The 20,182-nt window shown below is 45.3% G+C and overlaps 1 protein-coding gene across 5 annotated transcripts in view; it reads right to left on the bottom strand.

The window, feature by feature from the left end:
• Nucleotides 1–20,182, bottom strand: part of kcnma1a (potassium large conductance calcium-activated channel, subfamily M, alpha member 1a) — a gene marked incomplete at both ends in the record, with an annotated part of 253,440 nt that overhangs the window by 103,780 nt on the left and 129,478 nt on the right. For all 5 annotated transcript variants that reach the window (XM_084168518.1, XM_084168519.1, XM_084168517.1 and 2 more), the window contains one exon: nt 15,288–15,349. In XM_084168518.1, the coding sequence (XP_084024644.1) occupies nt 15,288–15,349 (62 nt within the window). The remainder of the gene's footprint in view (nt 1–15,287; nt 15,350–20,182) is intronic.

The following is a 20,182-nucleotide window of genomic DNA, read 5'->3' as shown; positions in this document are numbered from 1 at the left end:
ACTGAGTTCCCTTTAGTTTCAGCCTTCCAGGCTAAACACTGTGCTATTGATCAACTGGATACATATAGGCTAACACTACATTCATTCCTGCAGTGGAAATTGTTTTGTGTAGCCCCGTTGTTTTGTGTAGCCCCGTTGTTTTGTGTAGCCCCGTTGTTTTGTGTAGCCCCGTTGTTTTGTGTAGTCCTGTTGTTTTGTGTAGCCCTGTTGTTTTGTGTAGCCCCGTTGTTTTGTGTAGCCCTGTTGTTTTGTGTAGTCCTGTTGTTTTGTGTAGCCCTGTTGTTTTGTGTAGTCCTGTTGTTTTGTGTAGTCCTGTTGTTTTGTGTAGTCCTGTTGTTTTGTGTAGCCCTGTTGTTTTGTGTAGCCCTGTTGTTTTGTGTAGTCCTGTTGTTTTGTGTAGTCCTGTTGTTTTGTGTAGCCCTGTTGTTTTGTGTAGTCCTGTTGTTTTGTGTAGCCCTGTTGTTTTGTGTAGTCCTGTTGTTTTGTGTAGCCCCGTTGTTTTGTGTAGCCCTGTTGTTTTGTGTAGTCCTGTTGTTTTGTGTAGTCCTGTTGTTTTGTGTAGCCCTGTTGTTTTGTGTAGTCCTGTTGTTTTGTGTAGCCCCGTTGTTTTGTGTAGCCCCGTTGTTTTGTGTAGTCCTGTTGTTTTGTGTAGTCCTGTTGTTTTGTGTAGCCCCGTTGTTTTGTGTAGCCCCGTTGTTTTGTGTAGTCCTGTTGTTTTGTGTAGCCCCGTTGTTTTGTGTAGTCCTGTTGTTTTGTGTAGCCCTGTTGAGTCCTGGTGTTGGATTGAACAGGTCTCCTAGTCAGTCCATAGTTAGACCTGTGATATGCGATGTTTAAAATAAATGCAATTAATTGGTCTAATTACATGCAACTACACGAGTAACTCATAAGACAGATCAATTATTTGTTCATTTGTTCATTATACTTCAATCAGTGTTTTTCTATGCCTTATCAGCAATTACTAGGTAGAGCTGAGTAGGCTGATTATTTTTTAGTTAGAAGAATAGTTATACGGAATGACACTAGATGGCATAAGGGGAAATGAATGATAAGTGTTATGAATAGTTTATAACAGGAGCATAAGCAGAAAGTGCCTTCGCTGCAGGCTGGTATTAATAGTAGTTCATACTTTATCATTGTCAGAGAGACTGCAGACAGGGGAAGACTACAGCCCTAAAATCTGGACATGGAAGCCAGTTCCACTGCCTTTTTTTTTCAAAAAATGTTCCCCTCAAATCAGGGACTGATTTAGACCTGGGACACCAGTTGGGTGCAATTAATTATTAGGTAGAACAGACAACCAGCAGTTGTCCGGACCTCATAGGGTAAGATCTGAATACCCCTACCCAGTCATTGACAACTTCCCAAATGGCACCCTATTCCCAAATGGGCCCTGGTCAAAAGTAGTGCACTATAAAGGGAATGGGATGCCATTTGGGACGCACACACTAATATCAGATTCCACGGTTCATAAATTAGCAAACCTCAATTTCCTGGAACACAATGTTGACACCTAACTTCTGTCTCTCTGTCTCCGTCTGCAGAGAATTGAGCCTGTATAAGAGGTATTGTTAAAAATGAGAAAGCCTCCAAAAAGCCACCCTCTCTGATGTAACTGTGTGGAGAGGGGGACTTGTTTTCAACGCCGCTGCAGCTCTAGACTATACACTGAGTGGACAAAACATTAAGAACACCTTCTTAATATTAAGTTGACCTCAGAACAGACTCAATTCGCCGGGGCATGGACTCTACAAGGTGTCGAAAGCGTTCCACAGGGATGCTGGCCAATGTTGACTCCAATGCTTCCCACAGTTGTCTCAAGTTGGCTGGATGTCCTTTGGGTGGTGGACCATTTTAGATACACACAGGAAACTGTTGAGCGTGACAAACCCAGCAGTGTTGCAATTCTTGACACAAATTGGTGCGCCTGGCACCTACTACCATCCACTGTTCAAAGGCAATTACATATTTTGTCTTGCCCATTCACCCTCTAAATGGCACACATACACAATCCATGTCTCAACTGTCTCAAGGCTTAAAAATCCTTTAACCTGTCTCCTCCCCTTCATCTACACTGATTGAAGTGGATTTAACAAGTGACATCAATAAGGGATCATAGCTTTCACCTGGTCAGTCTATGTCATGGAAAGACCAGGTGTTCATAATGTTTTCTACACAGTCTATATCAGTCAGAGAATACATAGCAGACTATTTGCAGGTCTGGGACTGTCTGAAGACTTCACATCCAGACACCAGCCCACATCTACACCGCCGACTACTCCGAGATGGATTTATATATAGTTCTGATACCCTTAACCACAAGGTCTGCTCGGTCTGCTTCCCAAGGCAGCCATATTTCTCACCTTACCCCATTAGAAAGTCATTCACTGTTTCCCTCTTCACTGTTGTTATTGATTGCAGTGCCCTGATGATAGTATTAAAGGCATATGCCGCAAATGAAGCCTCACACATACACAGACACAATGCTTTGGCGCAGCCCACCCACACACACGGCTATCTGATAACCCAAAAACAGTATGTGTGTGTATCGGTGTTGTGTGCCCTGTGTGTGTGTGTGACAAGTGGGCCAGGAACAAGGGCATCCCTTCTAGTAGGGCCGTCCTGCAGAGTCTCTGGCCTACATTCCTCTTTTTCAGTCGTTCCCTTGTTCCACAGGAGCAGAAAAGAGAGGGATGAGCTGAAGCATTAAAACACACCAGAATGTGTGAAGAGAGAGAGGGAGGGAGGGAGGGAGGGAGGGAGGGAGGGAGGGAGGGAGGGAGGGAGGGATGAAGTATGCTCCCAATGAAAATATCACCAAAATAGCATCAGCTTTGCAACAAATGTCATATTGAAAAGAGAGATAAGCACAGATTATGACTCTCTCTCCACAGATGCATTATGACTGTATCCAGTAAAATTACAGTAACCCCCTTTGACTGACTGACTGACTGACTGGCTGGCTGGCTGGCTGACTGGCCGACCGCCGTAATCCCACCTATTATTCCTACTGTTATCTGTCGTTAGGGTCACGAGTTTTCCTTGGCAATGTGATCTGACCAGGAAAAACTCTGGGCCCTACGTATTCCTATACAATTTATCCATTATTTCTTCATAGAGTTACACAATTCTGATCACTTTGTTTTCCAGAAACCCAGATTGGAGGACTCCAGAATGTCCTGCATATTCCCTCCTAATTCCAGAAATCTTCCAACCAGGATTTATGATTTTTTTAAAAAAAGTTACCTGAATTTTGCAACCTGATTTCTTTATTTAATTTTTCCCTTTATCCACCCATTACTTATTTTGTTACATAGAAGTTCCTAAGTCAACTAACTAAATCCCTGCTGGAGTAGGAAGTACAATACCAGTCAATAGAACTCCCCTCTAATATTCCTTCCACCTGTTTCAACTGTGTGTTTATGAAGTATTCTGCTGTAGGGTATCGTAACACTACAGCTCCTTTAAAGACAACAGCCACCTGGAAGGGCCTGGAAAAAACAACTCTGGGGAGGATACTGGTTGGCCACCAGGGAGATGGATGTGGATGTGTTTCTTACCCACTGATCAGTGCTGTGTGTGTATGTATGTGTGTGTGTGTGTCTGTCTCTCGGGAGAACAGAACACAGCTCCAATGAGGCAGACATAAAAGCCCATACTATAAAGAGCTCCAGCCTCTTGGTCTCACTCACACACACACACTTACTTCTCTCTGTTACCTCAGGGAGTCACTGGCAACTCAGAGAAAACCTCTCCTTTTGAACGTCTTAGACCGCTTTTTCACAGCCAATTTAAAATCTGAGGTACTCCCCATAACCAAGTAGCAAAGCTCTAGGACTGTGTTCATATCTTCCTGAACGAATGACCGACTCCCTTCACTACTGAACCGAACTGAAGTGCAGTTCTAAAGAGCAACAGATAAACAAAACATGAGGTTATATGTATTATGGATATCATTAAGGCTGTGGTATTTGCTACAGTAATGACTGCCATTAACAGCTGACCTGGATATCGCTGACCATCGATAGGATCAATCGTTAACATTTTAGAACGCCAGAGAGGAAAAGGTCATGCAAAGAGCATTTGAGCTGCGTTGACGGGGTGAGAACATGTGTGAGAGTGTGTGTGTGTGTGTGTTGGCGGGGGGAGAGGAAGCGGCGTCTACAGCTGTTGGAGTGAAAGTACTGCTGTAACTCAAGCTAGTCAACACACACACACAGGAATTAAAGTGAGCAGCTAAGGGTAATGATTATGAGGAGAGGCCGGGAGGAGGAGTGGGAGTAGGGGGGAAAGACTTTGGTCTTTATATATCTAGTGTCCTTCCCTAGGATCCTTCCCTAATACCTACTGTCCTTCCCTAGAGCTGTCAGATATGTCTCTCTGTCCCTCATGAGTTAGATCAACCTATCTGTGCATCTTAGCTTAATGAGAGCAGAGAGAGAGAGAGAGAGAGAGAGAGAGAGAGAGAGAGAGAGAGAGAGAGAGAGAGAGAGAGAGAGAGAGAGAGAGAGAGGGGCCAGGGCAGGGCCTTAGGGGAACACATACACACAACTGTAAAATAATTATCTAATGAATCACAAAAACAGTCCATAACCACAGCTAACGTCCTTCCCTAACACCAAGTGTCCTTCCCTAGGATCCTTCCCTAATACCTAGTGTCCTTCCCTACGATTCTTCCCTAATACCTTGTGTCCATCCCTAGGATCCTTCCCTAATACCTAGGATCCTTCCCTAATACCTAGGATCCTTCCCTAATACCTAGTGTCCTTTCCTAGGATCCTTCCCTAATACCTAGTGTTCTTCCCTAGTATCCTTCCTAATGTCCTTCCCTACGATCCTTCCCTAATACCTAGTGTACTTCCCTACAATCCATCCCTAATACCTAGTGTCCTTCCCTAGCATCCTTCCCTAATACCTAGTGCCCTTCCAGAGGATCCTTCCCTAACACCAAGTGTCCTTTCCTAGGATCCTTCCCTAATAACTAGTGTCCTTTCCCAGGATCCTCCCCTAATACCTAGAGTCCTTCCCTAGGATCCTTCCCTAATACCTAGTATCCTTCCCTAGGATCCTTCCCTAACACCTAGTGTCCTTCCCTAGAGCTGTCAGGTATGTCTCTCTGACCCTCATGAGTTAGATCAACCTTTGTGTATCCATAGGCTTACTGTCTTGTCAATCATGACTTCGATCCACCGCTCTGTGCATCCATAGGCTTTGTCTTGTCAATCACCTCGTCTAGGCGCTCTACACAGTTTTAGTATCAGGAGCTTTCTGTCTATCCAGTGGAAGTGCTAAGTAAGGTTCTGAGTCCCAGCTGCTAGTCAGTTGTCCAACAGTTTTAGTATCACAATGTCAAAGATGCTGTATTCAGACAGTTTTCACTTGTCATGAGACTGACTGGTGACTGAGCATCTACAGCCAATAACACTGCATTATCTGTTTTGAACATTTCTATGAATCTAAACATCAATAGAGACAAATCACACAGACACTGTCTGAGACTTACATACAGGGAGACTGGCTCACATAGTGACAAGCACAAAGATGGATAGAGAGAGAGAGAGAGAGAGAGAGAGAGAGAGAGAGAGAGAGAGAGAGAGAGAGAGAGAGAAGAGAGAGAGAGAGAGAGAGGAAGAAACAGAGAAAGAGCGAGAGAGAGAGAGAGAGAGAGAGAGAAAGAGAGAGAGACAGAGGTGAAGCAAGGGAGCGAGAGGAAAGAGAGAGGGAGATAGAGAATTAGAGGAGGGAGAAAAAAGAGGGAAACATAGGTAGGTAGAGGGAGATATAGAATTAGAGGAGAGAGAGGTAGATGGAGGAAGAGAGAGACAAACACAGAGATGGTTTCTCATCCTTCCCATCAAGTCCTGACCCTGGCATTAAAAAGGATTTACACTTTCATGGTGGCAAGGAGTTGGTCTCCCCATCTTTTTCTATCCTTCTTTTTTTGTCTGAAATATGCCTAGTCGAGGCAGATCAGGAAGAGAAGGGAGAGAGAAGGTGAGCGGGAGAGACAGAGAGAGAGAGTAAAGGAGGGAGAGGCAGAGAAAGAGAGAGAGAGTAAAGGAGGGAGAGGCAGAGATAGAGAGAGAGAGTAAAGGAGGGAGAGGCAGAGATAGAGGGAGAGAGTAAAGGAGGGAGAGGCAGAGATAGAGAGAGAGGCAGAGATAGAGGGAGAGAGTAAAGGAGGGAGAGGCAGCGATAGAGGGAGAGAGTAAAGGAGGGAGAGGCAGAGATAGAGAGAGAGAGTAAAGGAGGGAGAGGCAGAGATAGAGGGAGAGAGTAAAGGAGGGAGAGGCAGAGATAGAGGGAGAGAGTAAAGGAGGGAGAGGCAGAGATAGAGAGAGAGTAAAGGAGGGAGAGGCAGAGATAGAGGGAGAGAGTAAAGGAGGGAGAGGCAGAGATAGAGGGAGAGAGTAAAGAAGGGAGAGGCAGAGATAGAGGGAGAGAGTAAAGGAGGGAGAGGCAGAGATAGAGAGAGAGAGTAAAGGCGGGATAGGCAGAGATAGAGATAGAGAGTAAAGGAGGGAGAGGCAGAGATAGAGAGAGAGAGTAAAGGAGGGAGAGCCAGAGATAGAGAGAGAGAGTAAAGTAGGGAGAGGCAGAGATAGAGGGAGAGAGTAAAGGAGGGAGAGGCAGAGATAGAGGGAGAGAGTAAAGGAGGGAGAGGCAGAGATAGAGAGAGAGTAAAGGAGCGAGAGGCAGAGATAGAGAGTAAAGGAGGGAGAGGCAGAGAGAGGGAGAGAGTAAAGGAGGGAGAGGCAGAGATAGAGGGAGAGAGTAAAGGAGGGAGAGGCAGAGATAGAGAGAGAGTAAAGGAGGGAGAGGCAGAGATAGAGATAGAGAGTAAAGGAGGGAGAGGCAGAGATAGAGGGAGAGAGTAAAGGAGGGAGAGGCAGAGATAGAGAGAGTAAAGGAGGGAGAGGCAGAGATAGAGGGAGAGAGTAAAGGAGGGAGAGGCAGAGATAGAGAGAGAGAGTAAAGGAGGGAGAGGCAGAGATAGAGGGAGAGAGTAAAGGAGGGGGAGGCAGAGATAGAGAGAGAGGCAGAGATAGAGGGAGAGAGTAAAGGAGGGAGAGGCAGCGATAGAGGGAGAGAGTAAAGGAGGGAGAGGCAGCGATAGAGAGAGAGTAAAGGAGGGAGAGGCAGAGATAGAGATACAGAGTAAAGGGGGGAGAGGCAGGGATAGAGGGAGAGAGTAAAGGAGGGAGAGGCAGAGATAGAGAGAGTAAAGGAGGGAGAGGCAGAGATAGAGGGAGAGAGTAAAGGAGGGAGAGGCAGAGATAGAGAGAGAGAGTAAAGGAGGGAGAGGCAGAGATAGAGGGAGAGAGTAAAGGAGGGGGAGGCAGAGATAGAGAGAGAGGCAGAGATAGAGGGAGAGAGTAAAGGAGGGAGAGGCAGCGATAGAGGGAGAGAGTAAAGGAGGGAGAGGCAGCGATAGAGAGAGAGTAAAGGAGGGAGAGGCAGAGATAGAGATACAGAGTAAAGGGGGGAGAGGCAGGGATAGAGGGAGAGAGTAAAGGAGGGAGAGGCAGAGATAGAGAGAGTAAAGGAGGGAGAGGCAGAGATAGAGGGAGAGAGTAAAGGAGGGAGAGGCAGAGATAGAGAGAGAGAGTAAAGGAGGGAGAGGCAGAGATAGAGGGAGAGAGTAAAGGAGGGAGAGGCAGAGATAGAGAGAGAGGCAGAGATAGAGGGAGAGAGTAAAGGAGGGAGAGGCAGCGATAGAGGGAGAGAGTAAAGGAGGGAGAGGCAGAGATAGAGGGAGAGAGTAAAGAAGGGAGAGGCAGAGATAGAGGGAGAGAGTAAAGGAGGGAGAGGCAGAGATAGAGAGAGAGAGTAAAGGCGGGATAGGCAGAGATAGAGATAGAGATAGAGAGTAAAGGAGGGAGAGGCAGAAATAGAGAGAGAGAGTAAAGGAGGGAGAGGCAGAGATAGAGAGAGAGAGTAAAGGAGGGAGAGGCAGAGATAGAGGGAGAGAGTAAAGGAGGGAGAGGCAGAGATAGAGAGAGAGTAAAGGAGGGAGAGGCAGAGATAGAGGGAGAGAGTAAAGGAGGGAGAGGCAGAGATAGAGGGAGAGAGTAAAGAAGGGAGAGGCAGAGATAGAGGGAGAGAGTAAAGGAGGGAGAGGCAGAGATAGAGAGAGAGAGTAAAGGCGGGATAGGCAGAGATAGAGATAGAGATAGAGAGTAAAGGAGGGAGAGGCAGAAATAGAGAGAGAGAGTAAAGGAGGGAGAGGCAGAGATAGAGAGAGAGAGTAAAGGAGGGAGAGGCAGAGATAGAGGGAGAGAGTAAAGGAGGGAGAGGCAGAGATAGAGGGAGAGAGTAAAGGAGGGAGAGGCAGAGATAGAGGGAGAGAGTAAAGGAGGGAGAGGCAGAGATAGAGGGAGAGAGTAAAGAAGGGAGAGGCAGAGATAGAGGGAGAGAGTAAAGGAGGGAGAGGCAGAGATAGAGAGAGAGAGTAAAGGCGGGATAGGCAGAGATAGAGATAGAGAGTAAAGGAGGGAGAGGCAGAGATAGAGAGAGAGAGTAAAGGAGGGAGAGGCAGAGATAGAGAGAGGGAGTAAAGTAGGGAGAGGCAGAGATAGAGGGAGAGAGTAAAGGAGGGAGAGGCAGAGATAGAGGGAGAGAGTAAAGGAGGGAGAGGCAGAGATAGAGAGAGAGTAAAGGAGGGAGAGGCAGAGATAGAGAGTAAAGGAGGGAGAGGCAGAGAGAGGGAGAGAGTAAAGGAGGGAGAGGCAGAGATAGAGGGAGAGAGTAAAGGAGGGAGAGGCAGAGATAGAGAGAGAGTAAAGGAGGGAGAGGCAGAGATAGAGATAGAGAGTAAAGGAGGGAGAGGCAGAGATAGAGGGAGAGAGTAAAGGAGGGAGAGGCAGAGATAGAGAGAGTAAAGGAGGGAGAGGCAGAGATAGAGGGAGAGAGTAAAGGAGGGAGAGGCAGAGATAGAGAGAGAGAGTAAAGGAGGGAGAGGCAGAGATAGAGAGAGAGGCAGAGATAGAGGGAGAGAGTAAAGGAGGGAGAGGCAGCGATAGAGGGAGAGAGTAAAGGAGGGAGAGGCAGAGATAGAGAGAGAGTAAAGGAGGGAGAGGCAGAGATAGAGATAGAGAGTAAAGGAGGGAGAGGCAGAGATAGAGGGAGAGAGTAAAGGAGGGAGAGGCAGAGATAGAGAGAGTAAAGGAGGGAGAGGCAGAGATAGAGGGAGAGAGTAAAGGAGGGAGAGGCAGAGATAGAGAGAGAGAGTAAAGGAGGGAGAGGCAGAGATAGAGGGAGAGAGTAAAGGAGGGAGAGGCAGAGATAGAGAGAGAGGCAGAGATAGAGGGAGAGAGTAAAGGAGGGAGAGGCAGCGATAGAGGGAGAGAGTAAAGGAGGGAGAGGCAGAGATAGAGAGAGAGAGTAAAGGAGGGAGAGGCAGAGATAGAGGGAGAGAGTAAAGGAGGGAGAGGCAGAGATAGAGGGAGAGAGTAAAGGAGGGAGAGGCAGAGATAGAGAGAGAGTAAAGGAGGGAGAGGCAGAGATAGAGGGAGAGAGTAAAGGAGGGAGAGGCAGAGATAGAGGGAGAGAGTAAAGAAGGGAGAGGCAGAGATAGAGGGAGAGAGTAAAGGAGGGAGAGGCAGAGATAGAGAGAGAGAGTAAAGGCGGGATAGGCAGAGATAGAGATAGAGATAGAGAGTAAAGGAGGGAGAGGCAGAAATAGAGAGAGAGAGTAAAGGAGGGAGAGGCAGAGATAGAGGGAGAGAGTAAAGGAGGGAGAGGCGGAGATAGAGAGAGAGAGTAAAGGAGGGAGAGGCAGAGATAGAGGGAGAGAGTAAAGGAGGGAGAGGCAGAGATAGAGAGAGAGAGTAAAGGAGGGAGAGGCATAGATAGAGGGAGAGAGTAAAGGAGGGAGAGGCAGAGATAGAGGGAGAGAGTAAAGGAGGGAGAGGCAGAGAGAGAGAGTAAAGGAGGGAGAGGCAGAGAGAGAGAGTAAAGGAGGGAGAGGCAGAGATAGAGAGAGAGAGTAAAGTAGGGAGAGGCAGAGATAGAGGGAGAGAGTAAAGGAGGGAGAGGCAGAGATAGAGGGAGAGAGTAAAGGAGGGAGAGGCAGAGATAGAGAGAGAGTAAAGGAGGGAGAGGCAGAGATAGAGATAGAGAGTAAAGGAGGGAGAGGCAGAGATAGAGGGAGAGAGTAAAGGAGGGAGAGGCAGAGATAGAGGGAGAGGCAGAGATAGAGAGAGAGTAAAGGAGGGAGAGGCAGAGATAGAGAGTAAAGGAGGGAGAGGCAGAGATAGAGGGAGAGAGTAAAGGAGGGAGAGGCAGAGATAGAGAGAGAGAGTAAAGGAGCGAGAGGCAGAGATAGAGGGAGAGAGTAAAGTAGGGAGAGGCAGAGATAGAGGGAGAGAGTAAAGGAGGGAGAGGCAGAGATAGAGAGAGAGAGTAAAGGAGGGAGAGGCAGAGATAGAGGGAGAGAGTAAAGGAGGGAGAGGCAGAGATAGAGAGAGAGAGTAAAGGAGGGAGAGGCAGAGATAGAGGGAGAGAGTAAAGTAGGGAGAGGCAGAGATAGAGATAGAGAGTAAAGGAGGGAGAGGCAGAGATAGAGAGAGAGAGTAAAGGAGGGAGAGGCAGAGATAGAGGGAGAGAGTAAAGGAGGGAGAGGCAGAGATAGAGGGAGAGAGTAAAGGAGGGAGAGGCAGAGATAGAGGGAGAGAGTAAAGGAGGGAGAGGCAGAGATAGAGAGAGAGTAAAGGAGGGAGAGGCAGAGATAGAGATAGAGAGTAAAGGAGGGAGAGGCAGAGATAGAGGGAGAGAGTAAAGGAGGGAGAGGCAGAGATAGAGAAAGTAAAGGAGGGAGAGGCAGAGATAGAGGGAGAGAGTAAAGGAGGGAGAGGCAGAGATAGAGAGAGAGAGTAAAGGAGGGAGAGGCAGAGATAGAGGGAGAGAGTAAAGGAGGGAGAGGCAGAGATAGAGGGAGAGAGTAAAGGAGGGAGAGGCAGAGATAGAGGGAGAGAGTAAAGGAGGGAGAGGGATAGAGAACGAAATAGACAGAGGAAGGGAGGGAGGGAAAAGCGAGAGATAAGGAGGGAACGAAAGAGGGAGTAAAAAGAGAGAGGGGGACACAGAGGGAGAGGTAAAGATGGGAAGGACTTTATCCCTTTCTGTAAATGGGGGACTGGACATATGCAAGGAATCATTTCCACACCACTTGTTCCCTGCGCTACTGCTCAGATTAACACTGCAGATGTTGGACATGGCATGACTTTATTCGTTTTTTGCCTGTCATGCAACACCCAGAGCTATCTGTAAAATAACACATTTCACTGCACCTATCTGGTGTATGTGACAATAAAACATGTATATATAGAGTACCAGTCAAAAGTTTGGACACATCTACTCATATATTTGAGATTCTTCAAATAGCCACCATTTGCCTTGATGACAGCTTTGCACACTCTTGGCATTCTCTCAACCAGCTTCATGAGGTAGTCACCTGGAATGCATTTCAATTAACAGGTGTGCCTTCTTAAAAGTTAATTTGTGGAATTTCTTTCCTTCTTAATGCATTTGAGCCAATCAGTTGTGTTGTGACAAGGTAGGGGGAGTATACAGAAGATAGCCCTATTTGGTAAAAGGCCAAGTCCATATTATGTCAAGAACAGCTCAAATAAGCAAAGAGAAGTGAGTGTCCATCATTACTTTAAGACATGAAGGCCAGTCAATCTGGACAATTTCAAGAAGTTTTAAAGTTTCTTCAAGTGCAGTCACAAATACCATCAAGCGCAACAGGAATGGAAGACCCAGAGTTCCCTCTGCTGCAGAGGATAAGTTCATTAGAGTTACCAGCCTCAGAAATTGCAGCCCAAATAAATGATTCACAGAGTTCAAGTAACAGACACACCTCAACATCAACTGTTCAGAGGGGACTGATTGAATCAGGCCTTCATGGTCAAATTGCTGCAAAGAAACCACTACTAAAGGACACCAATAAGAAGAAGAGACCTGCTTGGGCCAAGAAACACGAGCAATGGACATGGTCTGGAGTCCAAATTTGAGATTTTTGCTTCCAACCGCCGTGTCTTTGTGAGACGCGGTGCGGGTGAACGGATGATCTCCGCATGTGTATTTCCCACCTTAAAGCATGGAGTAGGAGGGGTTATGGTGTGGGGGTGCTTTGTTGGTGACACTGTCTTAACCAGCATGGCTACCACAGCATTCTGCAGCGATACGCCATCCCATCTGGTTTGGGCTTAGTGGGACTATCATTTGTTTTTCAACAGGACAATGACCCAACTCACCTCCAGGCTGTGTAATGGCTAGTTTACCAAGAAGGACAGTGGTGGAGTGCTGCATCAGATGACCTGGCCTCCACAATCCCCCGACCTCAACCCAATTGAGATGGTTTGGGATGAGTCGGACCGCAGAGAGAAGGAAAAGCACCCAACAAGGGCCCAGCATATGTGGGAACTCCTTCAAGACTGTTGGAAAAGCATTCCAGGTGAAGCTGGTTGAGAGAATGCCAAGAGTGTGCAAAGCTGTCATCAAGGGAAAGGGTGGATATTTGAAGAATCTCAAATATAAAATATATTTTGATTTGATTAACACTGTTTTGGTTACTACATGATTCCATATGTGTTATTTCATAGTTTTGATGTTTTCACTATTATTCCACAATGTAAAAAATAGTAAAAATAAAGAAAAACCCTTGAATGAGTAGGTGTATCCAAACTTTTGACTGGTAGTGTGTATATATATATATATATAGTGGGGAGAACAAGTATTTGATACACTGCCGATTTTGCAGGTTTTCCTACTTACAAAGCATGTAGAGATCTGTAATTTTTATCATAGGTACACTTCAACTGTGAGAGACGGAATCTAAAACAAAAATCCAGAAAATCACATTGTATGATTTTTAAGTAATTAATTTGCATTTTATTGCATGACATAAGTATTTGATACATCAGAAAAGCAGAACTTAATATTTGGTACAGAAACCTTTGTTTGCAATTACAGAGATCATATGTTTCCTGTAGGTCTTGACCAGGTTTGCACACACTGCAGCAGGGATTTTGGCCCACTCCTCCATACAGACCTTCTCCAGATCCTTCAGGTTTCGGGGCTGTCGCTGGGCAATACGGACTTTCAGCTCCCTCCAAAGATTTTCTATTGGGTTCAGGTCTGGAGACTGGCTAGGCCACTCCAGGACCTTGAGATGCTTCTTACGGAGCCACTCCTTAGTTGCCCTGGCTGTGTGTTTCGGGTCGTTGTCATGCTGGAAGACCCAGCCACGACCCATCTTCAATGCTCTTACTGAGGGAAGGAAGTTGTTGGCCAAGATCTTGCGATACATGGCCCCATCCATCCTCCCTTCAATAAGGTGCAGTCGTCCTGTCCCCTTTGCAGAAAAGCATCCCCAAAGAATGATGATTCCACCTCCATGCTTCACGGTTGGGATGGTGTTCTTGGGGTTGTACTCATCCTTCTTCTTCCTCCAAACACGGCGAGTGGAGTTTAGACCAAAAAGCTCAATTTTTGTCTCATCATACCACATGACCTTCTCCCATTCCTCCTCTGGATCATCCAGATGGTCTTTGGCAAACTTCAGACGGGCCTGGACATGCGCTGGCTTGAGCAGGGGGACCTTACGTGCGCTGCAGGATTTTAATCCATGACGGCGTAGTGTGTTACTAATGGTTTTCTTTGCTCTCTTCAGGTCATTGACCAGGTCCTGCCGTGTAGTTCTGGGCTGATCCATCACCTTCCTCATGATCATTGATGCCCCACGAGGTGAGATCTTGCATGGAGCCCTAGACCGAGGGTGATTGACTGTCATCTTGAACTTCTTCCATTTTCTAATAATTGCGCCAACAGTTGTTGCCTTCTCACCAAGCTGCTTGCCTATTGTCCTGTAGCCCATCCCAGCCTTGTGCAGGTCTACAATTTTATCACTGATGTCCTTACACAGCTCTCTGGTCTTGGCCATTGTGGAGAGGTTGGAGTCTGTTTGATTGAGTGTGTGGACAGGTGTCTTTTATACAGGTAACGAGTTCAAACAGGTGCAGTTAATACAGGTAATGAGTGGAGAACAGGAGGGCTTCTTAAAGAAAAACTAACAGGTCTGTGAGAGCCGGAATTCTTACTGGTTTGTAGGTGATCAAATACTTATGTCATGCAATAAAATGCAAATTAATAACTTAAAAATCATACAATGTGATTTTCTGGATTTTTGTTTTAGATTCCGTCTCTCACAGTTGAAGTGTACCTATGATAAAAATTACATGCTTTGTAAGTAGGAAAACCTGCAAAATCGGCAGTGTATCAAATACTTGTTCTCTCCACTGTATATATATATCATTTTTTGCTATCCGTATCAAAGAGTAAGGATAGCAGGTTAGTATAGGAAGTAGAATCATTAATAGTAAATATAGTAAATAGTCACACAAGGGACAAAACCTCACCTGAGAAGTGCACAAATAAATCATGAAGTGATTTTAATTGGATAATTCAGAAAATGCCATTTTCACAAGCATTATCTGGAACATTATCTGCATTATTCACAGTGTTAACTATGCTGGTCAGGGCTAGGATGGGTGAGAGCCTGAGAATGGCGTGGGAGGGTGATTGGAAGCGTGGGATGCTACAGTAGCTTAGTTTACTGTGTGTACTTCCGTGTGTATATGTGTGTGTGCGTGCACGCGTATGTATGTGTGTGTGTGTGTGTCTACAAGTGAGGGGTGTCTCTGAGGACCAGGCAGACCTACTGATATCCTGCTTTGTCTAGGTTACCATGGAAACTAAGTGTGGCGGCAGGCTGACCGGCTTCCATTGACAAAACCATAAAGGAGGAGAGGAGAGGAGCTATACAGTCTTTTAGATAACGCACAGAAATCCATCAAATCCAACACATGGTTGCACTATGATACATTATACTTCACCAATGTGGGTGACTAGGTCTACACCATGTGTGGATAAATCTGTCTGAAGTACTTATTAATCATATGAAGGGTATAATATCTGATTCATTTCACAGTATGACAATCCCAAAGTAGTGTTCAACAGCAACTGATAGGATGACTAAGCACTCGTTCAATACAGCCACATAAATCAGTATAATAAACAATTATATTTCTCCAATGTGGATGACTGTATGTAGACTTCCATGTAGGATCTCACTTGAGGTGCCTATTGATCATGTAAAGAAATATCAGATCTGATATTAAATCACAAAGTGGTGTTCAATAGCAGCTCATACTGTACGATGAGGTGGTCTGCATTGCAGTCAATACAAAAGCACATATCAGCACATAAAAAGGGATACTTACTCAGAAGAGTCTATAAAGTATATTCCAAGTGCTCCAATGCTGAGAGCAAAGACGAGCACGACCTAGAGAGAGACAGAGAGAGAGAGAGAGAGAGAGATTAGTTTCAGAATGCAAACATGTAACATAGAATACAATATAGCAATAACTATCATTCTGCACATTTAAGTGTCAGTCATTCTCTCTCTCACACACACACAAATTGCAGTCCTTTTTCCAATTTTCCTGTGGTTCAACATCCAACACATACAGCAGGGTTCTTCAATTCCGGTCCTGGAGGGCCGAAACACTTCTGTTTTTTATTTCTACCTGGTAGTTAATTGCACTCACCTGGTGTCCCAGGTCTGAATTAGCCCCTGATTAGAAGGAGAGGATGAAAAACAGAGGTGTTTCGGCCCTCCAGGACCGGAATTGAAGAACCCTGACATACAGCGATCAGACCATGTAATAATACCTCTCCACTACTGAACTCTGAGACTGTGGACATGGTCCTGTATGGCTCAGTTGGTAGAGCATGGCGCTTGCAACGGCAGGATTGTGGGTTCGATTCCCCGGGATTATCCATACATAAAAACGTATGCACGTATGACTAAGTCGCTTTGGATAAAAGCATCTGCTAAATGGCATATATTACTGTAATGTGTGCGTGTGTCATAATGAGTGACATAGTAGACAAGTTTGTTGTTCTCTGTAATCAAACCGTGGCTGGTCTCATAGCCTCAAAGAGTGGACATTCTTCAAAGCCAGGGGTACTGTAACTCCTGAATATTAAAAGCAGACCCTCCGGTCAGTGAATACGGGCCAATGAATACAGTGTAAGTGCTATTCATACAAGAGGGAAATGAAATACACTACACATCTGTAAACCAATCCTTGAAGGGTGATTGTATGTGAAGGAGTGTTGCGGGAAAGGCTGTTGTGACTGCCTTAGTTAATGCAGGGTCATGGGTTATATTGTACCTGATGCCATTACGCCTCAGGTGTAGGCCATCAAACACACACACGGTACCCTAGCCCCATCAACATCCCTCTACAAATCAGCTGAGTTGTAATGTGAAGACAGGAGGGGAAATATGAGGAATGGCACTAGTCACTGACATCTAACATGCTGTTCACACAGAGACCAACTCCCTCAGACCTCCTGAAAACAGCTGAGTTATGAAAAATAGGGGTAAAGGGAAAAGTATAGAGGGAGAGTAAGAGTGAAAAAGAGGGAAATGGGAGAGTGAAAAAGAAGGCTAGAGAAAGGATTAGAGGGATAGAGAGATAGGCTGGGCAACCACTAAAATACTGTTCTCTTGAACAACTAGCAATCAACATTATCATCATGAAGAGGCCTGCTTTATTACACATGACTGAACCCATGATATTAACACATGACTGAGAAAGATATCCTATCGTTTACCCTACTAGCCCTTCTCCCTATTCAGCCACCACACAATAGACATCCCCTGTCCTGCATGATTGCACCATTCATTATAAATGACGGGGGCCTGATTATTTTCATGCTATGGCTCTTTGGATTGATCTACTACATTGTAGTCGACCTAATGAAAAGAAAAAAACATGTATTTTTAATGGGGTCTCTTTGTATGGGATATGGTGGGGTCCATAGAGTGGGTCTGGTTGAGGCTAGTGATAGCGAAGCATAGCGGTAGCTAGTGTAGTGCTTTATTGTATGACCAGAGTGTCTTCAGGTTAGCCACTCTGATAACATCAAGATCTCTTTACTGTGAGAAGACTGAACGAATGGCTGCCATCTATGACGTTGGCAGGATCATTGGTGGAGTCGAATGCATCAGCTGATTTGATTCCAACAACTTTTTTTATGTCATGGCTATAATTGATTGAATTTGTACATCCTACTAACAACTCGCCACACATCCACTGTCAACGGTTGATGTCAGGATACTGTATAGGATTTTCCCCACAAGAGGGCATAGTTAGTTTGTAGTGAGTGTGTTCTCTGCGCACAGTGGATATCCAGGCCATGCAGGTTGGAGCTATAAACACACACACACTCAGTCTCTTCACACGGGGAACAACCAGGGCCTTCACATCGGTGCGACAGCTGAAATGGTTTCCAAACATAAAGGGAAGGAGAGGGACGGCAGTGTAGCCTACATGAGTAACTGTGGGGATGATGTCCTTAAAGTCCTCTTATGACATAGGCAGTCCTACTGTACCAACACAGAATGCAAGTACATAAATGGAACACACACATACACGTAAGCACATACACAGATGCAAATACGAATATTTCCTTGATGCTAATCTGTGACATTTCCTTGATGATAATCTGTGTCATCTGTGATAGAGAGAGAAAGAGATCAAGAGAGCGGGAGAGAGAAACAGAGAGAGCAGGAGAGAGAAACAGAGAGAGCGCGAGAGAGAATAGAGACTCCACACGAGAGAGAGAGAGACAAAGACAGTGAGAAAGAAAGGAAACACTGATGCAAGGGGTAGTCTGAGCAGTTGGTTGGTTGGTTGGTGAAAAGCTTGCCAGTGAGCGGTGAGCGCCCACAGATGAGATCTGAGAAGATAAGAAGAGTAGACATCTTCAACTGACCCAGTTACTCAGCTGTGAACGCTGCATGGCTGCTCGCTAACGCTAACTAGTGCTAGCCATCGTGTGTGTGTGTGTGTGTGTGTGTGTGTGTGTGTGTGTGTGTGTGTGTACTGTTTCAGATAACCAGCGCTAGCCATCGACCTCAAACCCATAAACTCCAAAGACAGGAGCGCCACTGTAAATCATGACTGATTCCAAAAGACATGGGGGACATCCCCATCCCCTACAATGTGGGGACATCCCCATCACCTACAGACTACAAATAGAAATCCAGCTGTAGGCCTGACAAGCTGGGGCCAGCACAGCAAAGGACTGAGAAATGTAGTTTTAACAGTAGTCATACAATATAACATTCTATGGGGTTAGTGAATGCTCGTTTTGAGAATTAAAACACTTCAATCAGAGTACAGTTATCTGTGTATTTTACATTTACATTTTAGTCATTTAGCAGATGCTCTTATCCAGAGCGACTTACAGTTAGTGTATTCATCTTAAGGCAGCTATGAGAGACAACCGCAACTCACAGTCAGAGCAAGCTAATTTTTTCCTCAATAAGTAGCTATCAGCAAAGCCAGTGCTAGTAAGAAAAGCCAAGTGTGAGTGTTAGTTCAAGAAAGGCAAGGGTGTTCCTTTTTCTTCTGTACTACTGGTGATGTATTTCAGATAAAGAAACCCTAAGTGAAGTACTGTATTTACATGTATTTACAACAGTAGAAGCCACTATTAGAGCTTTAAGCAAGACCTTTTAACTAGACATGGAGAGTTTGATTCATACAGCCGTGTCCATGTTTACTGTGCTAAATGTGTTCCTGTGTCATGTTGTCTTCCGCTAGGTTATGTCCTGACCAGGGATTGTTCTATAACTGTCTGACTAAAGGTGTAAAAGAGCTGTTGCCAAAATTCTACATGGGGTTAGACCGTGCCCGCCGTGTGTGTGTGTGTGTGTGTGTGTGTGTGTGTGTGTGTGTGGTTTTAGGTTCCAGCACTGCAAGCAGACTAAATGGATCAGCTCTCACATAACACACTCATACTATACATGTAGTCATAACACACACACACAAACAAAAATACACACTCGAAACATATACATACACACACCCTTACCCTGGTTTGATGACTGCTTGGCTAGCCCGTATTCATTCACTCTACGTACGGTATGCAACACCCAAAGCCGCCGAGCAGCAGACCAGGCTAACAAACTGCTTACTCTTCAAATAGACCACAATATAACAGGTTAAGGGTTTCAACTGCTAATACAACAATCCAATATGGCTGCCGAATCAACAGAACACAAGATCTTTGGTCTGAAACACAACCACGAGCTAGCCTGGATTCTACACTAAATATCCCTTAACTATTGTTTCAATGGACCAATATTTAGTATGTGTGTATTCCAGGCTACAAACCAGTTATAAGTGAGCCTGGAATCCTCACTAAATATTCCTTAGTTCCTTACTATTGTTTCAAAAGTGCAATTTTGAGTGTAGATTCATTCCAGGCTACAAATGAGCTGCTGTGAGTCTTACCCAGACTCTTCCAGGCTAACAGAGAATTAGTTTAGACTTGTGATTATCTTGACTTGTCCTAAGTGCACTTCCTGACAAAGCTCATGCAGGACCCAGCTGACAGATGATGTGGGTTGACGTAGAAAATAATCACTTCATGTTTCGGGTGAGTCGACAGGTTGGCTAGAAAATCAAAAGGACTCTGGTGCAGAGTAGACATGTCAAAGTCCGTTCAGTTCAGTTCATGCAGATAGGCTCCTAACAGTCAGACCTACATACTAGCCCAGGTAGGCTCAAGACACACTCACACACACACAAACAGGGATCTGAAATAACTTTGTTTATCCACAGTCAAGTCGTTAAAAGGCCCAGTGCATTCAAAAACATGATCTTTCTGTTTTATATACATGTAACTACCAAAATAATCGAAACACTTGAGTAAATGAGGGATACAAAGTAAGTTTGGTTCCTGAATTAATTAAGCAATTAACATCCCATCATGCTTAGGGTCATTTCTAAAAAATAATGGGCAGGACATTATTTTGGCTACCATGGTTATGCCCCTATAGGATGACAATGCCCCCATCCAAAGGGCACGAGTGATCACTGAATGGTTTGATGAGCATGAAAACAATGTAAACCATATGCCATGGCAATCTCAGTCATCAGATCTCAACCCAATTGAACACTTATGGGAGAGTCTGGAGTGGCGCCTGAGACAGCATTTTCCACCACCATCAACAAAACAACAAATGATGGAATTTCCTCGTGGAAGAAAGGTGTCTTATCCCTCCAATAGAGTTCCAGACACTATGAATATATGC

The sequence above is a fragment of the Coregonus lavaretus genome (assembly GCF_964263955.1).
Source record: "Coregonus lavaretus genome assembly, chromosome: 1".
Taxonomy (NCBI): Eukaryota; Metazoa; Chordata; class Actinopteri; order Salmoniformes; family Salmonidae; genus Coregonus; species Coregonus lavaretus.
The sequence above is the reverse complement of the archived record's forward strand: the minus strand, read 5'-3'. Positions and strand labels throughout refer to the sequence as shown.